General features: G+C 41.7%; 1 protein-coding gene across 3 annotated transcripts in view; it reads left to right on the top strand.

Annotated features, from left to right (window-relative positions):
* COL4A2 (collagen type IV alpha 2 chain) overlaps positions 1-20,032 on the top strand; it is a 147,632-nt gene that overhangs the window by 111,486 nt on the left and 16,114 nt on the right. For all 3 annotated transcript variants that reach the window (XM_074561581.1, XM_074561563.1, XM_074561572.1), the window contains exons 22-36: positions 269-435; positions 3,195-3,267; positions 3,354-3,460; positions 4,633-4,834; positions 5,630-5,689; positions 6,470-6,532; positions 10,008-10,115; positions 11,998-12,219; positions 14,437-14,598; positions 15,179-15,349; positions 16,468-16,611; positions 17,852-17,977; positions 18,305-18,486; positions 19,327-19,390; positions 19,780-19,854. In XM_074561581.1, coding sequence (XP_074417682.1) covers positions 269-435; positions 3,195-3,267; positions 3,354-3,460; positions 4,633-4,834; positions 5,630-5,689; positions 6,470-6,532; positions 10,008-10,115; positions 11,998-12,219; positions 14,437-14,598; positions 15,179-15,349; positions 16,468-16,611; positions 17,852-17,977; positions 18,305-18,486; positions 19,327-19,390; positions 19,780-19,854 — 1,926 coding nt within the window. The remainder of the gene's footprint in view (positions 1-268; positions 436-3,194; positions 3,268-3,353; positions 3,461-4,632; positions 4,835-5,629; positions 5,690-6,469; positions 6,533-10,007; positions 10,116-11,997; positions 12,220-14,436; positions 14,599-15,178; positions 15,350-16,467; positions 16,612-17,851; positions 17,978-18,304; positions 18,487-19,326; positions 19,391-19,779; positions 19,855-20,032) is intronic.

The raw sequence follows: 20,032 nt of genomic DNA, 5'->3' as shown, positions 1-20,032 counted from the left end.
TTAGGCATTGTGTAAAGCTCCCATTGTATTCAGTCTGAGTTTATTGAACTATGAGATGCTCAGGGACCGATTAATTCAATCTGTGGCTAACACAGCAAGGAAGCACTGTGTTAGTTTCTTGTAAGAGAAAAAAAAAAAAAGAATTGCTTTTCTCAAGCATTTGAGAAACTACTCAAGTATTCTCAAGCCTATATATAAAATGGATACAGTTGAACATCTATTTGTTGTGACAGAGCATTCTTTCTTCTCTTTCCAATCCTTTTTCTAGGTGAAGAAGGGGATTGCAGTACATGCCTTGTGGGTGAAGAGCTCAGAAGGGGCTCTACTGGCCCCCCTGGCCCTCCAGGCTTTCCAGGAACCCCTGGCCAGCCTGGGAGGAAAGGAGAACCTGGTGATCAAGGACCACATGGTATTCCTGGCTACCCTGGAGCAAAAGTGAGATACTTGTTTCTTTAGTGCATGGTTTTATATGCCTACTAGAAAGAAAAAGGAAAAAAAAGAAAAGAAAAAAACTGCCAAAAAACCAAGCTATTCTCCCTGGAAAAATGATGAAAAGTGCGATTTATTTCTTTCTGTGTCATTTCAGTAGCTTTCAGATTGCTATCTACAAAATACTGAAAGACAAAAATTGCTAGGATGGAGGTGAAAATAGGATGTTTTGAGAAGAGCAAAAGAGTTCCACGTAATCCAAAGTCCACTTCCCATTTAAACAAAGCTGTTTCAGCAGACCCCTTTCAAGCAGCTGTAGTACTGAGTATGATCTGACCATCTAGAAGGGTAACAATTCCAGTAGTTCCTTAAGGTTGTTGCTAATAAGATGCATATGTCAAACTGATGAAATGTAAGGTTCTTGTTTGCAATACATTAAGTCCTCCTAAAAACCACCATTCAATAACCCGGAGAAAAGGGCTTTGCTTATAATTGCTTGCTTGTTATTTACACCTAAAGATGCTGTAGTAGGTGGTATGGTGACTGCATCGTGGTTCCTCACAGTCAGAACTGACTTCAGGAAGTCACGTCTCTCAAGACTTAAGAATAAAATTTTTCTAAAGCGGACCCAAAATTGGTTTTGTTTATGCAGAGATGTCAGAGCAAACATAATGTTTTCAGTTAGTGCTTTAGGCTCTTCTGAATATCAATAAAAAAACCCAAACTCACTCACAACTCACTTAAGTTTGGAATTTTTTAGAATTAAAGTAAAATAAATTTTGACTTGACTGTGGTTGTCAAAAAAAGGCTGAAACTTTTATCAGAAGTTGTGCTTTCTAGAAGTCATAAAAAAATTGACAGAAGTATTTTCAAAAAGTTTAATGTTGAAACTTTGGAGACGTTGAGTTTGAAAACTGAAGTTCAAACTTAAGTTTGAAACTTAAAATTTTGCAAGTTCTGCAAGGCTTTTTGCCTTTGAAATGAAGAATTTCATTTTTCTCATCCCAGAACTTAAGTTACTATAGAACAGACAGTAGTACAGACATATACAAACGTAGCATAACTAACCTAGCAAAATATCACTCAGCGGCAAAATCCTGACTTTATCTCAGCTTTTTGTCTGCGACAAATTCAAAGTAAAACAATTTAGCTGAAATATTCTTGGTCCGTATGGAGAAATGACTCCATAATTCTTTGAGCACGTTCAACAAGTTACATATAAAGACAATAAATATACTTAATCTAGGTCAGATCTATATCAATTTAATGAAAGTAAAATTTTATCCAAAGCAAAGGGTATTTTTTTCTGGATAGAAAAAAAAATTAGAAGCAGCTGTAAAACATTTTGAAAACACCTGTGTGCTGAATTGCATTATACACAACATCTAAACCTTGAAAACAAAAAAAAACAGCAAAGCGAACATCATACTATTAATGCAGAGTTATTGCTGCAGATTTCTGCAGTTATATGTCAGTGAAATAGTTCAGCATTATATTAAGTTTCTGAGATTTCTTTTGGCCTGCAAAAAGTGATGTCCAAAAGAAAGATCTCTACAGTGGTGTATAGATGTGGCTTCACTGACCGTTCAAATGCAGTTTGCAAATATGGCTGAGTAAAGCAGGAGGATCCTTGTACTCAAATTTGATCCCCCCCTTTACACTTACAGAAGCATGAACCTGTATTCTTGAGGTGACCTGCAGCTGAGAGACAGTTTCCACACATACTTTTCTCCCAGTAAAGTCTTGGGGAATATCGATAAAAGGCAGTGATATAAAAAGCATCCTATCCTATTAAAAAATTTATGGCACAGGAGTATCTAAATGCATCAGGTACATCCCTTCCATTCAGTGTCTACCCTGGAACTCAGTAGGAGGAGGCTAGGGACAACCTAACATGCATGGCTCATATTTTAGTGAGCGTGAATGAAATTATTCAGAACCAAACCTAACTGGCATAAAATAGTCAATGGTAAATGGATCTGTAACCTCTGGGCCTTGCACCTACCATGCATTATACCAAAGGATCAAGAATGCCAAAGGCTGGTCTTTGTCTTCACCACAGTTTGCCTTTGCAAGAGAGGAAATCTCCTGCCTTGGAGCTTTTCAAAGCTTGACTGGGCAAAAGGCTCTGAGCAACCTGCTGTAGCTGCAAGCGGTGGGTTGGACCAGGCATCTCCACCTCCCCCTTCTAACCAAAACCTTTCCCATCGGTCTGGGGTTTCGGGCAGATCACTTAATCACTCTGTGCCCAAGATCTTGTCTCTGGTAAAGTGAAGACGGTGCTACTTTTCAGCTCTACAACAGTGTTGTGAATCACAATCCACTGCCAGGTACAAGGCTGTCCCCTTTTGTACTGGTGGGCAGGAGGAATCACAGGTCAATATAACCCTTTTGTTTCCATGGTGCCAAAAAATTGCTTACAGCAGTTTCCTTAGTGGCTAACACTGAGTAACTTGCCATGTTTTCTCAATGCAGTTCTACAGCTACAGTCATCTGCAGGACTCTAGCTCATGGAAAGCCACAGCTCTCCCCATGCCCTCCTCATGCAGAAGCTCCCCACATAGACCTTGGTCCTTGTTAGAGCATAGTAATAACGATTCAGGCACAAGAATGGGTTTCCTGAAGAGGAAATCATTCACAGAAAGTAACAGAAAAGCAGTAAAATTTAAGGAGACTCTTTTTTTAAGCAGGACAGTGGAAATACAAATGTTGATACTTATTTAAGTGTTTCTGTTTCTTTTTTTTTTTAATGTCTGTAACACCAGGGATTTTCGGGTCAAGTTGGTTTTCCTGGACCAAAAGGAGAAAAGGGAGATTCTTTACACATAACTACTAAAGGTAGAGTAAAAATTCATCGCGTGAATTCTGCAATTATTTATACATTTTCTTGAGAGATCGGTTTCACAATGAAAGGTCTTCTTTAGGCACCAAAGGAATCCGAGGAGATCCTGGGCTGCCTGGTATCAGAGGTGAAGATGGTTTCCCAGGTAGAGATGGATTAGATGGCTTACCAGGACAGCCTGGCCTTCCAGTAAGTAGCAAATACAGCTAAATAATTTCCACCACACTCAATTACGTTTAATTCTTAGGGGTTATGATCACCAGGCTGTCCTTCTTTCACAGATAACGATGCACAACTAGACTGGCTTTGCTGAGTATTGATGTATCAGACATCAGTTTTACTCTCAGGGTGTTTAGAGCAATCATTCACTGTTATTTCCATTTTATTTAAACAAGTAAGTAGCAGTGTATAACCCATTTAGGCCAGCTTGCTACTAGTGGTTAGTTTGTGATAATTAGTGGTTTATTAGTGACTCCTCGCGTTGTCTGAGAGAGATCCTGTGTGACTGAACTTCAACAGCTTTGTTATGACTGAAAGGAAATGCAAAATATACTACAACTTTACATCCTCAAAATGTAGGTTCTGTCCTCATACATGCTTGATAGCAGCTCATCCAACTAACTGTAGCTGTCTATAAGTTAGACATGTAGTCTCGGATGGTTTTCTAAGGTACTCTGTAGGGAAAAGGAAAAGGTAAACACCTCGCAAATGGGATTCATCTCGCCTATCGTAAATGCTGTTGTGGACCACTGGGATGCTTTTACGTCATATTTGAAGATGGGCCAGAACCATATGATACAATCTGGACCACGGTGGTTTTACTGCCAGTAAAGATGGTACTTTCTATTATTTCTGAGGATGGAAACGTTTTCTTGTGATGTTCGTAAGACATTGATTCAATACTATAGAAGTATCACTAGAGGAACAGACAAAGAAAAAATCTGCCCACTCGGGCACAATTTTATGTCAGCTTTTCTCAAGGTCTCAGAAGTAAATGCCACACCAGAACATCTCTAGCAGTGCATGTGGTTTCACCAAAACCCACTTGCAGCTTTTCAGAAAGGCCAGTAAGCCTCTCCACAGCAGTGATTCATATTGCCCAAGTGCCGTTCATGGGCCAACAGTTTTAGGGGAATCCTCCCTCTAAGAGGGCTTCTCTTGTACCTTTTCTGCCATGGGGTCTAAATTAAAGTCAGATTATTTCAAACATGTTTTATTTGCAATGTTGATTTAAAGATCTCGGATGCAACCTCTGAGGAATTACTGTCTATAAGGTGTTATTCATGAGAGTAGTTAACTGTTTGAGTTTTGTTTGTTTCTCAGCAAAGTCAGGAGTGACCACCTCCGTTCACTTCCCACAGGGTGATGGTATCAGAGGATTCCCCGGCGATCCTGGTTACCCAGGCGAATTAGGCCCAAAGGGCTTTCCAGGAGAAGCGGGCCTGCCGGGTGAAGGATTTCCTGGTCCAAAAGGGTACCGGGGTCCTCCAGGTGACCATGGACAAGATGGAAACCCAGGGCCTCCAGGTCTGCCCGGTCTGCCAGGAGAGCCTGGCCAACTAGGTAAGAGACATCACTCTGTCTTACATCAAAGCCATGAGAGATTGATACTGAATTGTGTGCAAAAAGGTAGCATTTGGTGGGGGGGGTTACATGGGCAAAAAGGGATTGCCTGTGTTAGTTGTCCAGAAATTTTAAAGAAGGAAATACTTCAGAAGTCCCAGTAGTTTCATGTCAGGTATTGAAATAGCGTGAATGAATGTCTTAGTGCCAGCAAGTAACATCTTTCAGTTTTCAAGCATTTGGAGGCAGCAGAGCAATGTCCTGCCATTGGGGTACTCACAGGTGGTTTTCTCTGGTCTTCTACATAGAATGATAGAATCATCTAGGTTGGAAGGGACGTTTAAGATCATTCAACATATATCTTTTAATTGACCAGAGAAAATCATGTATTTGTCCTTCAGAGCTCTTCATAGTATCTCTGCAGCTTTCCAAGACCCTTCCAGCATAAGAATGCCAGGGCTACATTCACAAGAGCTCAGGCTCAGAGTTTTATTGCTCGACTTCGAGATGCCTGGCAGAATATTCAAGCCAGAGCAGGCACCTGCCAGCCCTTCAGAGTGCATGGGACATGCAGCCTCCTAACTCTCACAGAGTTAGGTTTCTGGCCTGGATCTAATTGATATATGGATAGAGAGTTCCAGTATGTAAGAGCAAATAGTTTGTGTTGTATGCATGCATAATACATAAAAAAATACATTATCTGATGTTGTAGTAGACATTTTTGTTAAAATTGAGAGCATTTTACAATTTTTCTCTTTTAAATAATGACCGTCTTTTCCCATTCCGTGCTCGTAGACTGTGGGCAGGTCATTGAAGACTTTTCTAGAGGAGATGGAACCGAGCCGATATGGTCAGGTACTCTACATACAAATAGCTTGAATATATTTTAATATTTAGTCTTATGCTGCTCTTATGGCTTGATACTTTCTTTCTGATGACTGCTTTCGATGCTCTTGATTGTAAACTGTTTGAACTTCAGGTCACAAATAACCACACATATACTGTACATAGCTCTGAAGTAGTTTAATCAAGTAGAACATATTCTAAAATTATTGCCATTTTAGCTCTGCAATTCAGAAATTCTTTATTTCATCGCTCCTGAGTGTTTATTGTGACAAAAAAATTATTACCATGGAATCTGTAACAGCAGCCCCAGAAATAAAGTGCCCAAGAAAATTTAAGGAACTTTTTTTGAAGAACTTCGAGTGAAGATTTTCAGTACAATTTGACATGTAAAGAAAAAAAATCCTTCATTTGTACAAAAAATGGACTTGATTGCTTCAGGGGTACAAATTTCCCACAGGGAAACAAATTGTTTTTCTTACTCTGAAAAATACAGTCATCCATGACGTTGGACTACCCTTCCCATGCGGGTCTAACTGGAGCAGCCACCATAGCCCCTGTAAAAGAGACAGAAGGGCAGCTCTTGGAGTGGAGCTCAACTTTAGTGCTCCCCTGAAAATGCCACACATGACCAATTTTTTTTTTAATGAAAAATAAAACTTTTTTTAAATTAGGGTTTTGCCTGTTAATTTCATTCACCTGCTTTAATGAAGTTGTCTGAACTGCGGGCGCAGAGCTGATGAGAGGCAGCATGTGAGCACATATGGTGTGACTAACCCTCTTTGTTTGCAGGCGCAGGCTGTGTGAGGCCACCAAAGGGATCCCAAGGCAAGCCAGGACTGCCAGGAGCCACAGGTAACATTTTGCCTTCACCTTTGTTTCCCACACATGCTACGTTTTGAGGAAGATCTTGAATAAAGATGAGCCTTAGCAGGCGGCGAGTTTTAGAAATGACAATGGAGGACAGCGTTAATGTGAAGCCAGCAGAAAGACCTAAGCAGCGTGCAGCCCAAGTGGCTGCACCATTCCTGAGCTAATTCTGCCTTTGCTAATGAGCATCAGCCATGAAACGGGAGGCAGAAAGGACAGCCCATTTGCTATTCTCCACATGTAAGTAAGAGAGTATGTAGAGAGAGTCTACAAGTTTATTGGTAGAGCTGACTGGGGACGCCTCACAAGGAAAATCCTGTCCTCTGAGAGCAGGGTGATAAAAGTTGTAAGGGAGGACTGTGGCAGATCCTTCTTATTATTCCTCTTTGTGTGATATACAGAGCACCTTCAGCAAGCGTGAACCTAAAGTCTTTAAGTGTTATGGGCCAGGTTGTCTGATGGAATGCAGTTGGCTGGCTGTAGCCATGTGTGCCTTCCTTGCAGAGCTGGTCCACCCAGCCCAGAGGGACCATCTGGTGATCCTGGACCTTTCCCCCACGGAGGGTTCCCCACCTCTTTCCAAAAGGAAGAGGAAGAAGAGGTGGGGACAGGGTCTGAAGGACTGTGTGAGATGGAATTGAGAGAAACACCAACAAGGTGTACTGAGTGGTCATAACAATTGACCTTGAAGAGGGAACCTCTGACCAGCATTGGTAGTTCCTATAAGCTTATGTACTCCCAGCGTAAGCAATAAAGCTGTTTTTCAGTAAATCCTTCTCATCACCAGCTAGTAAAGGTACTGCCAAAAACCATAACCAGATCCTTCAGAGTTCAAGAACTGTAAAATTCTTGATGCATCTGTTCCTTTGCCCACTGTGCTTTAGCCAAGGTCAGAGATCTGGACTATAAATTTTAAGGTCAAGCTTTTTTTTTTTCTAGCATAAGGTTTATTTTGGCATGCATGGATTGGTGGATTGGTTGACCACAGACTAATGGGTCTTAAAAGGGAACGTTTTATCTCTCTTGAAAGATGATGTGTATCTCTGACTTATGTTTCCTTAGTCCTAATGCCTTAGTTTGTTGTTAGGATCAATGCTTCTGAAGATTGTTTTCTTTGACATCTTTGTATTATTTTTTTCTGAGTATGATGATTTGTTTATTCTTTCATTCATATCAGCTTGAAGGCTTGTATTTCAGGGAATACAGTCAGATTTAACTCCTAGCTGTAAGATTGCCATAAGACAAGTAACGCCGTTTTTCTGTTTTGTATTTTGTACTCCTGGTTAGCTCTTTAACAAATCTTTCTCTGTCTTTGTCAGCTTATATGTTTTAGTAATTTTAAGATTTATTTTTCATCCCTTCCCTCTAAAAACTGGAAAAGGTCCCTTGTTGAGCCCAGTGCAGAACTCTGTTCGTAGCCACCTTTCAACCTGAGGCAGTTCTGGAGCTGGAAACCCAGGAGGAACAGGACACAGTTTACAACTTTTTGCAGCTTCTTGTTGCTGTAGCTGTGTCAATGTGGTTTCCTGGAGCATCACTCCTACTCACACTCTCCAGATATAGACACAAAAGCACCAACACCTCCTTTAAACTGTTTTCATTGCCTGCTTAGAGTGATGTGGATTTTGTCCACAAGGTTTCCTGCCTTCTTGTCAGCCAGGATGGAGCTCTGCTATAGGCAGCCACGTCTCTCAGTGTCCTAGGTGCTGCTGACACCCAGTACATCAAGCAAGGAGTCATCTTTATAGTCCCACTGCCTTGTGTTCCTTTGAAATTCCTGGCAACATACACAGCCCACCCTAAGTTACATCCTGGTTATTCTGGAGTCTCAAGACTGCTGGTTGAATAAAATGTTTGTTTTCTGTTTCAAACATACAGCTAAAGCGCTTGCAAACTAAACATTGGTCTAACATAAAAACTTTTTCCTTACTGCTGTTTGGCACGACATGTTAACACCAGCTGACATCGCATAATGCCTTACTGAAATATGTGTTAAGCAGTGGCTGTATTCTCCATCCGCCGCCTTCTTTTTAATTAGTGCAATACTGAACAGAATGAATGAATGTCAGTTATTACAGATGGGAAACAAGACCGAGATGCTATTTGGGTAAGAGGCACATTAGAATTTTTCACTGAGACCTGGAAGCCTAGGATTTTTCCTTTTAATTGCTTTCTGAGAAGTTATTGTTCATATAAGGGAGAGAACAATAGTCCTGTACGGCACTGCATTCACACGGCACTGGCTGTTTATGTGCACCTTATTTGTGGTCTTTTTAAAGGTTTCCTTCTCCCCTTCACAAACAACAGCCAAAACTGCAGAAAAACCATGCTTAAATAATGGAAACTCAGAAAACCAAAGTGGAAAAAAGTATGAAAATTCAAGTGATATTTTCCTTGGTTTGTCATAGTTAGAGGTGGACAGAAACTTGCTTTCAGTGTAAGAAAGAAATGAGTTGTAATTCATGGTGATGCTAAGCAACAACACTTAAAATGTTAAAGCATGTTGTTGACCTTCAAACCTTAGCTGGGAGCTTAAAGAGTTCAAGGAGCTGGGGAGGGTAGGGAAACAAAGCATACCACAGGAATTACTTTCAAAGAACTTCACCAAAAAAATCCTGGTCTTGGAACACAATGAATTAATGAGACTCATGCAATAAAACTACTGCATGAAAAAAAATAATATTATAAACTTAAAAGAATCCCACAAAGTACTTGCAGGTTTTGAAATGTTAAGAAACAGTAATATTTGCCCTTACCCAAACGTTGAATACCAAATCCTAAGGAAGCGAGGTCTGATTTTACCTGTCAGGAGATAACTCAGTATGAACATGAGTTCGGTGCCAGAGGAACACTTTTTCAGGGCACAGCCTGTCTTTTACTACCGAACCTATAGACATGTACTGTCACAAATATAGTAAGTGGGCTAGTTAATTTGTATTCAGTTTCTAGGATGATTAGATCTAACCTTTAGCCTTACATTTCCGTTGTGTGGTTATCTAAACCAGTCTGCTCTTGTTCTGTGATCAGGGTAGCACGGAAGGGAAAAATTTGTTCCTCCTACAGCATCTCATTTGTGCCCCTTTCTGTTGAGCGTTCTTCTTTGACATTGCCTTTTGACCTTAAGCTAAAAGCCTTAATTTACAAAATATTAAAAGTCTCCAAAAGTCTGGGAGAATAATCATTTCCACCCTAGTAGTCTCCATATCATTAGTCTTTAAATCAGGTTAATCCATGTTTGTAAGGGCACTTAGCCTACATTTTTGGTCCATGTCTTGGGATCTTGAATACTGCTAAGAAGCTATAATGGGACTATGGTCCCATTAAATTTAAAAAGAAGTTTCATCTTTGCATCCAGAAACACATCATGATGGTATTTACCACTACCTTTTCTTACATTATATGCACATTTCTGTTTTGTTTGTTCAGATCACACTTCCTTACTTTCTTTTATATAATTCAGGTGCAAAAGGTGCAAGAGGATTCCCAGGTGATCCAGGTCCAATGGGATACCCGGGGCTAAATGGTACACGAGGTGATCCAGGTCGGGAAGGATTCCCAGGTCCTCCAGGTATCTTGAAATAAGTAGTTGTTCTTAACTTTCAAACTCTTTACTACCGTCACTGAAACACAGAAACTTGATTCCAGATACATTTTCACTTATCTTCCCTTCCATGTTCAAACAAGAAACTATTATACAAAACTGCTACTTTTCAAATCCAAAAGGATTTTCTGCAACTTCTGTAATGCTGAAAAGTAACACAGACACCAGTCTTTTAAATAGTGCAAAATTATATATGTGACAGTAAAAATTCATGAAGTTTACACAGAAATAAAGAAATTCAATAGGCAAGATATTTCATATTCCAAAGGGAATATACTCAGAATGAGGATGCAGAAAGGAAGAAAATACATTTTCTATATATTTCTATTTAACTCTTTCCAGCATTAGTATAAATTATACTGGACCTATCAAAGGCAGAGTACTAGCTACTGACCTTGCCCATAGGTGGCTGCATTTCCAAACAGTGTTTGCAAGCGTTCAGTGCCTGTCATATTTTATGCTAGTCTGTAATACATGTAGATTAAATCCCAGGGCTTCTGTATCTCTCAAAAGGTTCCAAGATGTCCAAGATGCATCAATTAATTGCATGTGTAGTTGATCTGTTCATAGATAGTAACCCAGATGAGCCTAAAATAGTGCTGCTGCACACACATATAAGCTGCAGTGGGTTTGTTCACAGATCATCAGTCAGCCCAGCAAGAGTTACTGCCAGAAACTACCACTTCCCTGTGGCTGGCCAGGTTAATTTGGTCAGAGAAACGGGCACTGATTTTTTTGTGTAGCACAGTTCAGAAGCTATTGATGCAACTGAATTTAGGAGCTCTTTAGAAATTCTCTCCATCTATCTGTTTTCCAAGTCCTAAATCTTCACTGAAGTGCTGCAAACTTTCCCAAATCCAGTGCCCAGGTGCTGCTTCACCCTAAGGCAGCACGCAACCTGGAAGGCTCATCTGGGCTCATCTACAGCACCTGTAATAGCAAAAGAGAAAGCAGAAGAAGAGTTGATGCGTGTCCTGGTCAATAGGCAAAGGATGCACCATAAAACATAGCTCTGTGCCACGTAGGGCAGGACCGTGGACCTGTGTTTCCCCTGCTAAGCTCTGCAGAGTGCTCTAAATGCTAAATTAGGGCTCCCATACCATATGGTTCCCAGGCCACTCAGACCAGTTTTCTGCATTCTTCCATACTGTCTTTCACCGGAGCTTGAACTTAACTACCAGTCCAGGTCCAGTTTCTCGGTCCACAAGAAGCCTTCCCCCTGTCATTTGTGGTAATGGGGGCTTGTGCCCTCCCAGTCATTCCCTTACGGGATGGAGGACAGGGACGGTGGCGCTCCTTCATCAAGAGCATGAAGCAACTGGCTGTGGCCCCTTGAGATGTGTGGGGAATAGTAACGGCAATGACCCATCTGGGCAAGTCCCCCGGGTCTTCCAAGTTTACCAATACGCATTCACTCCTCATTTATTTTTTTCAAATTTGACTCCCTGAAATGTCTTACCCCAGCTGCATAGCAAACCAGGTTTTTGGCTACAGGAACTGTTTTTTTGCCCTTACAGAATAAGACGTTTATAAAATGCTGCAATAGCCATGTCAGAATAGTCACACAGAAGTAACTGTGCTTGGAGCTGTGGACCTTTTATCACCCAGGCACTGGGTATCCCGAGGGGTCACTTGTAAGTTCTGCCGATTTCCACATTTGGTCAAATATTCTTATAAATGCTATGTGGTTTTAAAACATGCATATAACACTTCGTTTGATTCTACAGGTTTCTGCTATGAAGTAGGGGAAATTACAATAATATAAGAGGCGTTATGATGGTGTATCTAGGATTTGAACTCCAGCATTTGTGGTGAGCCCAGTGATGTCTAGTCCTTGTTTTATTTATAGGTTTTACTGGGCCCAGAGGAGACAGGGGCCCAAATGGTCTACCTGGACTGCAGGGACACCCAGGCCGTACAGGAAAATCCGGTGCTCCGGGAGCAGCAGGACAGAAGGGCTTTCCTGGTGACGTTTTAGGAGCAGCAGCAGGTTCCCGAGGGGATGCTGGGTTCCCCGGCTTCCCAGGGTTGAAAGGCGTACCAGGAGATCAAGGAATACCGGGAATTAGAGGTAACAGCTACTTCAAATAAAGAAATGTTTGAGTAAGAGTGTGATTTAAATGTAGCCAAATCATAGAAATACGAGTAGTAAGAGACCACGTTGGGACATGTTGGAGGTACTGATGACCCCAGCATCAAATCCCAGTGCCTGATGATCTCCCATCCCTTCCCCATTTACCTCGGCTGTTACCAATATGCCTGTCTCTTCCAAACACCTCCTGGAGATCTGTTGGTATGACCAGCACTCCTTCGTATTGCACTACATGAAATCAGCTACGGCAGGATACCAGAGAACCAGGCTTTGCTCATCTTTGTTGTCTTCAGATGTACTGTTATTATTTCAGATGTACTGTTAATTTTTGCCACTGTATTTTAAGGAATGGTGGTGTAGTTGTTTTCCTGACTTTTCACTTATATCCTGCATAATACTGAGGTTGTTTCCCACACCAGATGATGTTTGGATAATACATGGCACATTGCGCTAGTGCAGAATTTGTAAATTTTAACTAAGAGGACATAGTGTTTAGTAAATGTTAATAATCTATTTTACCTGGTCAGTCTTTGGGAACTCAGGAACAAGAAAAAGATAATATTATATGTTTATTCATAACTTTAGAGTGTTCATTTTATTTCATTATTTCACAGAGCTGTGAAATTTCATTATTTCACACAAGCAGGCTGAACTCCCTATAGAAAACAGAAAAAAACACCATAGTTTCTCTACAAAATCTGACTTTGTCACACTCTGAATTCTGTGGAGGACCTTCAAAAGCACATGTGGGAATCAAGCATCCCCTGCTACACAGTTTCAGTAGCATTTGGACACACAGTTAAATTTAGGACTGATTATTGCCCCCTTGCCCTGTTGTGGGAGTGAGAAAGGAGCAGTAATTGTGTCACTAGCTCAATACAAGAAGGTATATCCCAGGAACCTGTTTGAGAGACTCTACTCACGATTTTCAATACAAATTAAAAAAAAAGGAAATAAGAGCATCGTCTTACGTAAGCTATTTGAAGTGAGGAGAGCTGGTTTCACCTTCAGTAGAGCCCCAGAGAGAAGGAAAGGGTTGAAGGCAGCTCTGTGGCACTTCATAAGTTTGAGAAAAGGCAGAAAACATCACTAACACCACTGAAAAGGGGACGAAATTCAAGGTAAAACATGGACTGAAAAGGAAAAAAAAAAGAAGTCTGACTTTGTACCTTCTTTCTAAGCATTTCTGTAGAACCAAGTTTTCAGTAATAACAAAAAATAAGTACAGTGAAAATGAAAAGCATTACTAGGCCGTCTGTCAACTAGGTTGATTTGTTTTACAGTTCTGACAGAATGGCTCCAAAAAAAAAGCATGTGAATTTTTGTACGAGTCATGGTTTTTTAGTTTTATAAGAAGCGGGTAGTGATTCCTTTGTATCATCTATGCCGCTTAAACTACTAGCCTCTCAGAACGGAGAACTAAAGCCTGTATTCTGTTGTTGAGAAAACTCGCCTTACATGACCTCAGTTATAAAGCACACTTAACTAGTCAAGCCAATGGACCTACACTGCTGTAAAACCTGAATGAAGAGAAGCGGATCCACTTGGCCTGGATTTTAAGTGCCATGTGCTTTTGAGGTCTTGTACGCTTGCTGCTTCTCTAATCTGAATGCAAAGCAGGGATTACCTTTTAAATCTTGACACCCCCTTTTGCTCTCACATCATCAAGATGTAAATTTTCACCCAGTGCACTAAGTCATGTAGAATCAGGGCCTTTTTTTATTAGGAATTTGTATGAATCTTATACCAATGATCTCACTTGAAAATTTCTGAACAATAACACAAAACCAGAACACACCGTCTGCCTTAAATGTTCCCATGCCTGCCTATCACATTTTAGAAAAGATACAGAGCGTTATTTCAGTGGCTCAGTCAGCTGCTTAATTTGATTCTTACGAAGATTTATATGATAAAGAGAGAGATCAGGAATTACAGAATTACTGGGGTTAAAGGCACTCCATCTGTATCCACCTGGTGCCAGTCAACCTTTCTGATGCAAATATTGAGATCAGTACAGGTAATGTCAATTATTTCAAAACTAATGAGCAGGCTTTCAATTTGTTTTTCCTACGCTCACTGAATTTTCAGAGGAAAAACATATGCTGTGCTGAAAGACTAGTGCACACACAGAAGTCATATGTAATAATCAGTTTTCTAGATATTTATGCTCTCTAATGCACGATTATGCTATTTTAGGAGCGGATGGTAACCCAGGTTTGCCAGGACCCAAAGGAGATCCAGGGCCGCAAGGTCTTCCTGGTTTGATGGGATTGCCGGGAACACCAGGAACACGTGGATTCCCAGGGCCTCCAGGAAATCCTGGGCCAGATGGTGGGCCTGGCTCTCAAGGACCTCTCGGTGAGGAAGTGTTGCTGTCCTGTGTCACTCCTCCTGCCAGTTCTCTGTGGCATGGCAACTGTATGGTTTCCACAGCGGAAAGTTAAGCTTAGGGTTGGGGCACTTGCCATGCTTTAATCCCAAGCCAGGGAAATGACAGTAATAGTGCAGACATTGTGATTGCAAATTGTGCTGGTATCACAGGTGGGAAGTAACGGTGGTGATGATCCTCGCTGGTCCTTCTGTAGCCACCTACCATGCCAGATCAGAGCTTGCTGGTGGCAGACTGGGAGAAAAGAGCTATGAAATCGGAGTAGTCTTATGGAAAAAGATCTTAATTCTTAAATTAAAAAGGAGGGGAAGGTCCTGTTGGGAGTGGGTACAGAACCAAGCTGGTAGCGGGACTGGTTTGTATTGATGAGCTGCATTGTCTTTATAATCATTTCTGCAGTTCTTTGCTGAAAAAAAAATCCTAATTCCGCCCCCCCCCAACATGAAGCTGGTAGGGTAGCAGTTTTCTCCCTCTTGAGCTACCTTTTATGAAATCATCATCTATGTCTAAACGCTTTTTAACCTCCCTGTTCTCCTGTTCACACGGCAGGTCCACCTGGTGCTAGGGGAGAAGATGGTGAGCAAGGTTTCCCTGGCCCCGTGGGCCTGAAAGGTCTGTCTGGTGACAAAGGTGAAACAGGTTACCCGGGATTACAAGGGATACCTGGCGTGATTGGTCCCCCTGGCATAAGCGGAATGGATGGCTTTCCCGGAGATAAAGGTGAGCTTTGGACAGCTGCTTTGAAAAAAATAGTGTTGCTTAAAGCTGTTCTGTGCTGAGATGAACAGGACACTTTCTCTGCTGGGCTACCTCTGTTTAAAACAGGAGTTATCAGGGTCACAGGCCTAATATATTCCAAAATCACTGTCTGTTTTCCCCTGCGTTGTGCTTGGCAAAAATCTAGCTTGTGACATGCAGCCCTATTTAGAAGGACAATGGCTGTTTTATCTCTCCTTTTAAAAAATATGCAGTATTTACTCTTTTCTCTCTCCAAAAGTCTTTCCTTTGTCCCAGTCCCACTGGCTCTCAGTGAAGTTAAAGAGATGTTTCCCCAAACCTTTGCTTTAAAGTTTTTTGAAGGTGGCGGTTGTGTACTGAGCGATGCCAGACACAAGACCTTGATGTTGACTTTTACCAGGATACCAATATTACATATAGAGAAGGTGAGATTCTCACCTGCCCGCCACAAAAACGCTGTGTATAATGCAAGTTGCCTACATCACACAGGGAGTTTCAACAGGATTCAACTCCATGTGAGGCCAAGTTAACATCAAAGAGGGGGTGCATGCCTAAAAATGCAGTTGGAAAGATAGGACTTTTTTCCTAGGACAGCTCTGGAGTACTGATCAGCTCTCGCTTGAGAGGAATGAAGATCTATTTGTTAGCATGACCCATGTAAAACAGCACCCTCATGTTTAGAAAAGAGGAGCATGGGAATTTTTGGTGAGAAAAGACCAGCCAGTCCTAGACCCATGATCTATATGGAGAAGAATGGGCTGAATAAAAACCCTCTGTGGAACTAGATACATTTCACTAGCTTATCTAGTGAGGGTTTGAACTGATCTTTCAGAAGAAGATACTAAGTTTTGCTCATCTCCACAACATCTCTTCTTGACCAGTTAAGACAGTTCAGTGTACCCCTGCTCTTGTTTACCTCTCAGAGACCTTGGGTGCCTGATCTAGAGCTGCGGATTGCTCTAGGCATCAAGGCACCCAAAACCGGGTACTGCTGCACTGAAGTTTTCATACCGTTTTAGTCTTGTGTTGCTGCTTAACATTTACTTAGCTTGCAGAAATCTGAGTGAGCTAACAGTTCTCTTCCCCTTCTTCCTTTAAAGGCTCAAGAGGTTCACCTGGCATTGATGGTTTCAAAGGGATGACTGGCCTAAAAGGAAGACCAGGCATCAAGGGAGTCAGAGGAGAATTTGGCTCGTTGGGGGCTCAGGGTGACAAAGGCGCACAGGGCGCACGCGGCTTTAAAGGTATTTGCTTATGGGCGCTATCCGTGTGTTTGCTTTTCACATCTGGAGAACTATTTTACAAGGACACAAAGTCAAAGAAGACACATTTTTCACACGCTAAATTTAGCTCAGACATTCCTCCACCTATTTCACACATGGGCCTCTGGCCAAGAGGCCTGGATTTTAGACTCAAGGAAAGGTTACTTCTTTGTGAATCTTTACACGTCTAAGGTTGGAGACAGACATCTCATTATTTAACCGAGCTCAGACAGTGGCACCTGTGGGCATGCGCGGAACTCAACAGAGCCTTTTCCCAGGAAGCGTTAAGGTCTTTGGGGGAAAAGATTCAGATTTTGCTCCAGTTGTGCTGTAAAGGCACTGAAATATTCAGAAAAACAGGCAATTATGTAGTTAAAAGTTAGAAACGTATCAGTTGATATCATCATCAGTGAAATTAAAACTGTAACTCGGTCCTCTTTTCTTTGCATACAATTATCTTTAAATAGACACTTTACCGCAAAGCCAAAATGTTATTTCTAGGGACCCTGAGATAGGTACTTAAGAAAAACCGGTCTGCAATTCAAAGGTTGCAAAACAGTGCTCCCAGTAACTCAGGGGAGGTCTGAGCAAAAGGCAGGTGTGAAAACAGCCTGGGTGAAGAAAAGTGCAAATATACTTCTTGGTGAAGAAGTATAAGATCATAGGAGACAAGTCTGGGTGGCTGGCCTGCCTCTGCATCCCACACAGAACTAAAGAGAGTCATACAGTCTATTTGGGTCCTTTCTTCAGGATGTTATTTACTGATGTCACCAGTAACCTTCAAATCAGGAAAAGGAACAAAATGGCTGTTAACAAATACAAATACTTTCTTTCGCCTGGGGCTTTTTGACCAAGAGCTTCCCTTTCACTGGAACTAACCTACTTTTCTGTGCTTTCTCCAGTGTGATTTTTGGGTTTTGTACACACATAATACCTAACTGATCTGCTGAGAGGCAAATTATCTATCACAGAGGAGTCTGGGTACAGGTCCCCAGGATTATATGTAGAAAAGTTTAACTCAGTTTTCATGTTTTCTTATCCTCGACTGTTCTGCTGACACGTTGTATTGACACAGGTAACTTTTTAAGCAAGTGGATTTTCCACAGTTTGTGCAAGATTATCTATTAATCCCTTTTTGCTTAATTCACTCGTCTGTTCGCTTTTTCCAACGCAGTGCTGCTGACTAGCTTTTTGTAACATGGTTGGGTTTTCTACCTTTTAGGTGACCGTGGGGATCAAGGCCCCCCAGGAGAACCCCCAAAGATCAAGCCCAGCATGATGATGGAAGTTAAAGGTGAAAAAGGAGATGTTGGAGAAAGGGGCACGAAGGGATTCTTTGGCTTAAAAGGTCAGTGGTCACAGCAAAACAAAAGAAAGCACATTCAGGGCTATCGAGCGGTGTCTTTTCTCAGCTACCATATTAAATATTCCCCACTCATCATACCACTGCGCTGCAGCCCCCCCAGCAAAGTCTCTAAGTCTCTGGCAGCGTCTCACAGAGACACCCCCGAGGAAAGCTGCCTTTGCTGCCTTGTTGGCACACACTAGCATATCGTGGTGCCGTGGTTTGAGAAGGCTGCTAGCAGGAAAACTTCTTATGCACAAGCAACTGCGAATCAGTCTTCCCAGCTTTAATAATAAAGTCTCCTTTATTTTTCTTCTTCCCCGCCTGCAGGTAGCAAGGGAATGCCAGGCATCCCTGGAAAGACAGGAACTCCAGGGTCCCCTGGGCATCCCAGCTACGTGGCCGGCGTGAAAGGGGACATCGGCGCGAAAGGGCTGACAGGTCTGAAAGGGTATCCTGGTCCAGCCGGCTCTCCTGGCATCAGAGGCTTCCCTGGCAGCACAGGAGGCAGGGTGAGTTCATGCCCATGAGGGTGTCCTTGTGCTGGCATTCAGCGTCTCTAGGGAGTGGCGTTCACCCCTTGAAATTGTGCTGAACAGCTACAGTGCAAAGATAAAAATGCAAGGAAATTGAATAAACAGATCAAATATTTTTGCTTGATCCTTACAGTGTTCATTAAGCAGAGTCCTTTCTTTTCTCACTGGGAGACACCCAAATTTCAGGAGCCAGCTTTTTGCCCATGAGGACCCAGACAGCTCCTTCTAGGTCCCTGGTCCTGTTGCCGTAGCTGTTGTTAAAAATTATTCTCAACGCTGGGCTTATTCTTCCCTTTCTCGCAGGATTGATGGTACCACTACCAAAAATTATTCACTGCCACTCATCTAACAGTAAAAGAGTGTAAGAATCCCAGCTCCTAGAGGGTAATTCACTGTGATTCACTTTGCCTCAAAAATAAATTACGCTGGAAGAAATAAACTCTTACAAAAGGCCTGACAGTAGAGTCACAGACGTCATTTATTTGAGAGAGACAAAATCTGTTCCTTTCTCAGGTAGCTTTGCCCTTGAATTTCAATAGGACTTTTTCCTAACCGGGGATTGCAGGACTCACCACCATATATATGTAATAGGATGTTCTCAATTTCAAACTTAAGTCTTTGCAAACAGAACTTGTTCCTTGGTTTGTACTGGTTTGGCTCAACCGATTTCAGCCAAATGACTCTACAAATTATAAAGTACTAGGGAAACTTGAAAATGGTAAATTTAATAGCCCTTTTTCAGTATTTCCAAACTGTGCTGCTTGGAAGGTTGAATAAATCCTCATTAACTGATACCTGTTTTCAATCATATGATAGGGAGAAAAGGGTATTCCAGGAATTTTGGGCCGTTTTGGTACTCCTGGCTCACATGGTGAAATAGGTGAGTTTGTTCTCTATCTGAGCACGCTTTGTATTCATTACCCATCAAACGCTCAACATTAAGTTCTGAAGAGGCCCTAAAGGGCGTTCAGTCTTAAAGAGTCTTTGTACAGTCTTACGGAATGATATTGTAGGTGTGGGAGGCTGTGACAAAGTTAATACTGGTAATTTCATGCAATGTGTACTGTCCATGGATAAATCCATCCATGGCAGGGAGGGCGGCTGTTCTAGAGATGTTCTGGTTTTCTTTCTTTAACTTATTCCTCTTTTATTGTAGAAAGAAAATAACTACTGAATTTTGACTCAGAATTTGCGATTCCTTCGAAACAACTGGAAATACTGTTTAAATTAAAACCTTACCACTCATGTGTTCATTTTTGCTTGAAACAGGTGAGCAGGGAGATACTATAAACTTACCAGGAATGCCAGGCCTTAAAGGGGAAGTCGGTGTGCCAGGCTTAACAGGTATTAATTTCACAACTGCTCTGGATATATTACTTTTCACGTACTGAAGTCCACAGAGGAAGGGAGGGGGAGCTTACCATGGGCTTTTGATGGCTGTTGAACCCGTGCTCTGATGACAGCTCCTGAAGAGGTTCATCTTTTCTTTATTGAAATGAATGTGTGCTACGTCTACCTCTTC

This window comes from Larus michahellis, chromosome 1 (assembly GCF_964199755.1).
Source record: "Larus michahellis chromosome 1, bLarMic1.1, whole genome shotgun sequence".
Classification (NCBI taxonomy): domain Eukaryota; kingdom Metazoa; phylum Chordata; class Aves; order Charadriiformes; family Laridae; genus Larus; species Larus michahellis.
Note: the sequence above shows the minus strand (reverse complement) of the source record. Positions and strands in the feature narration are given on the sequence as shown.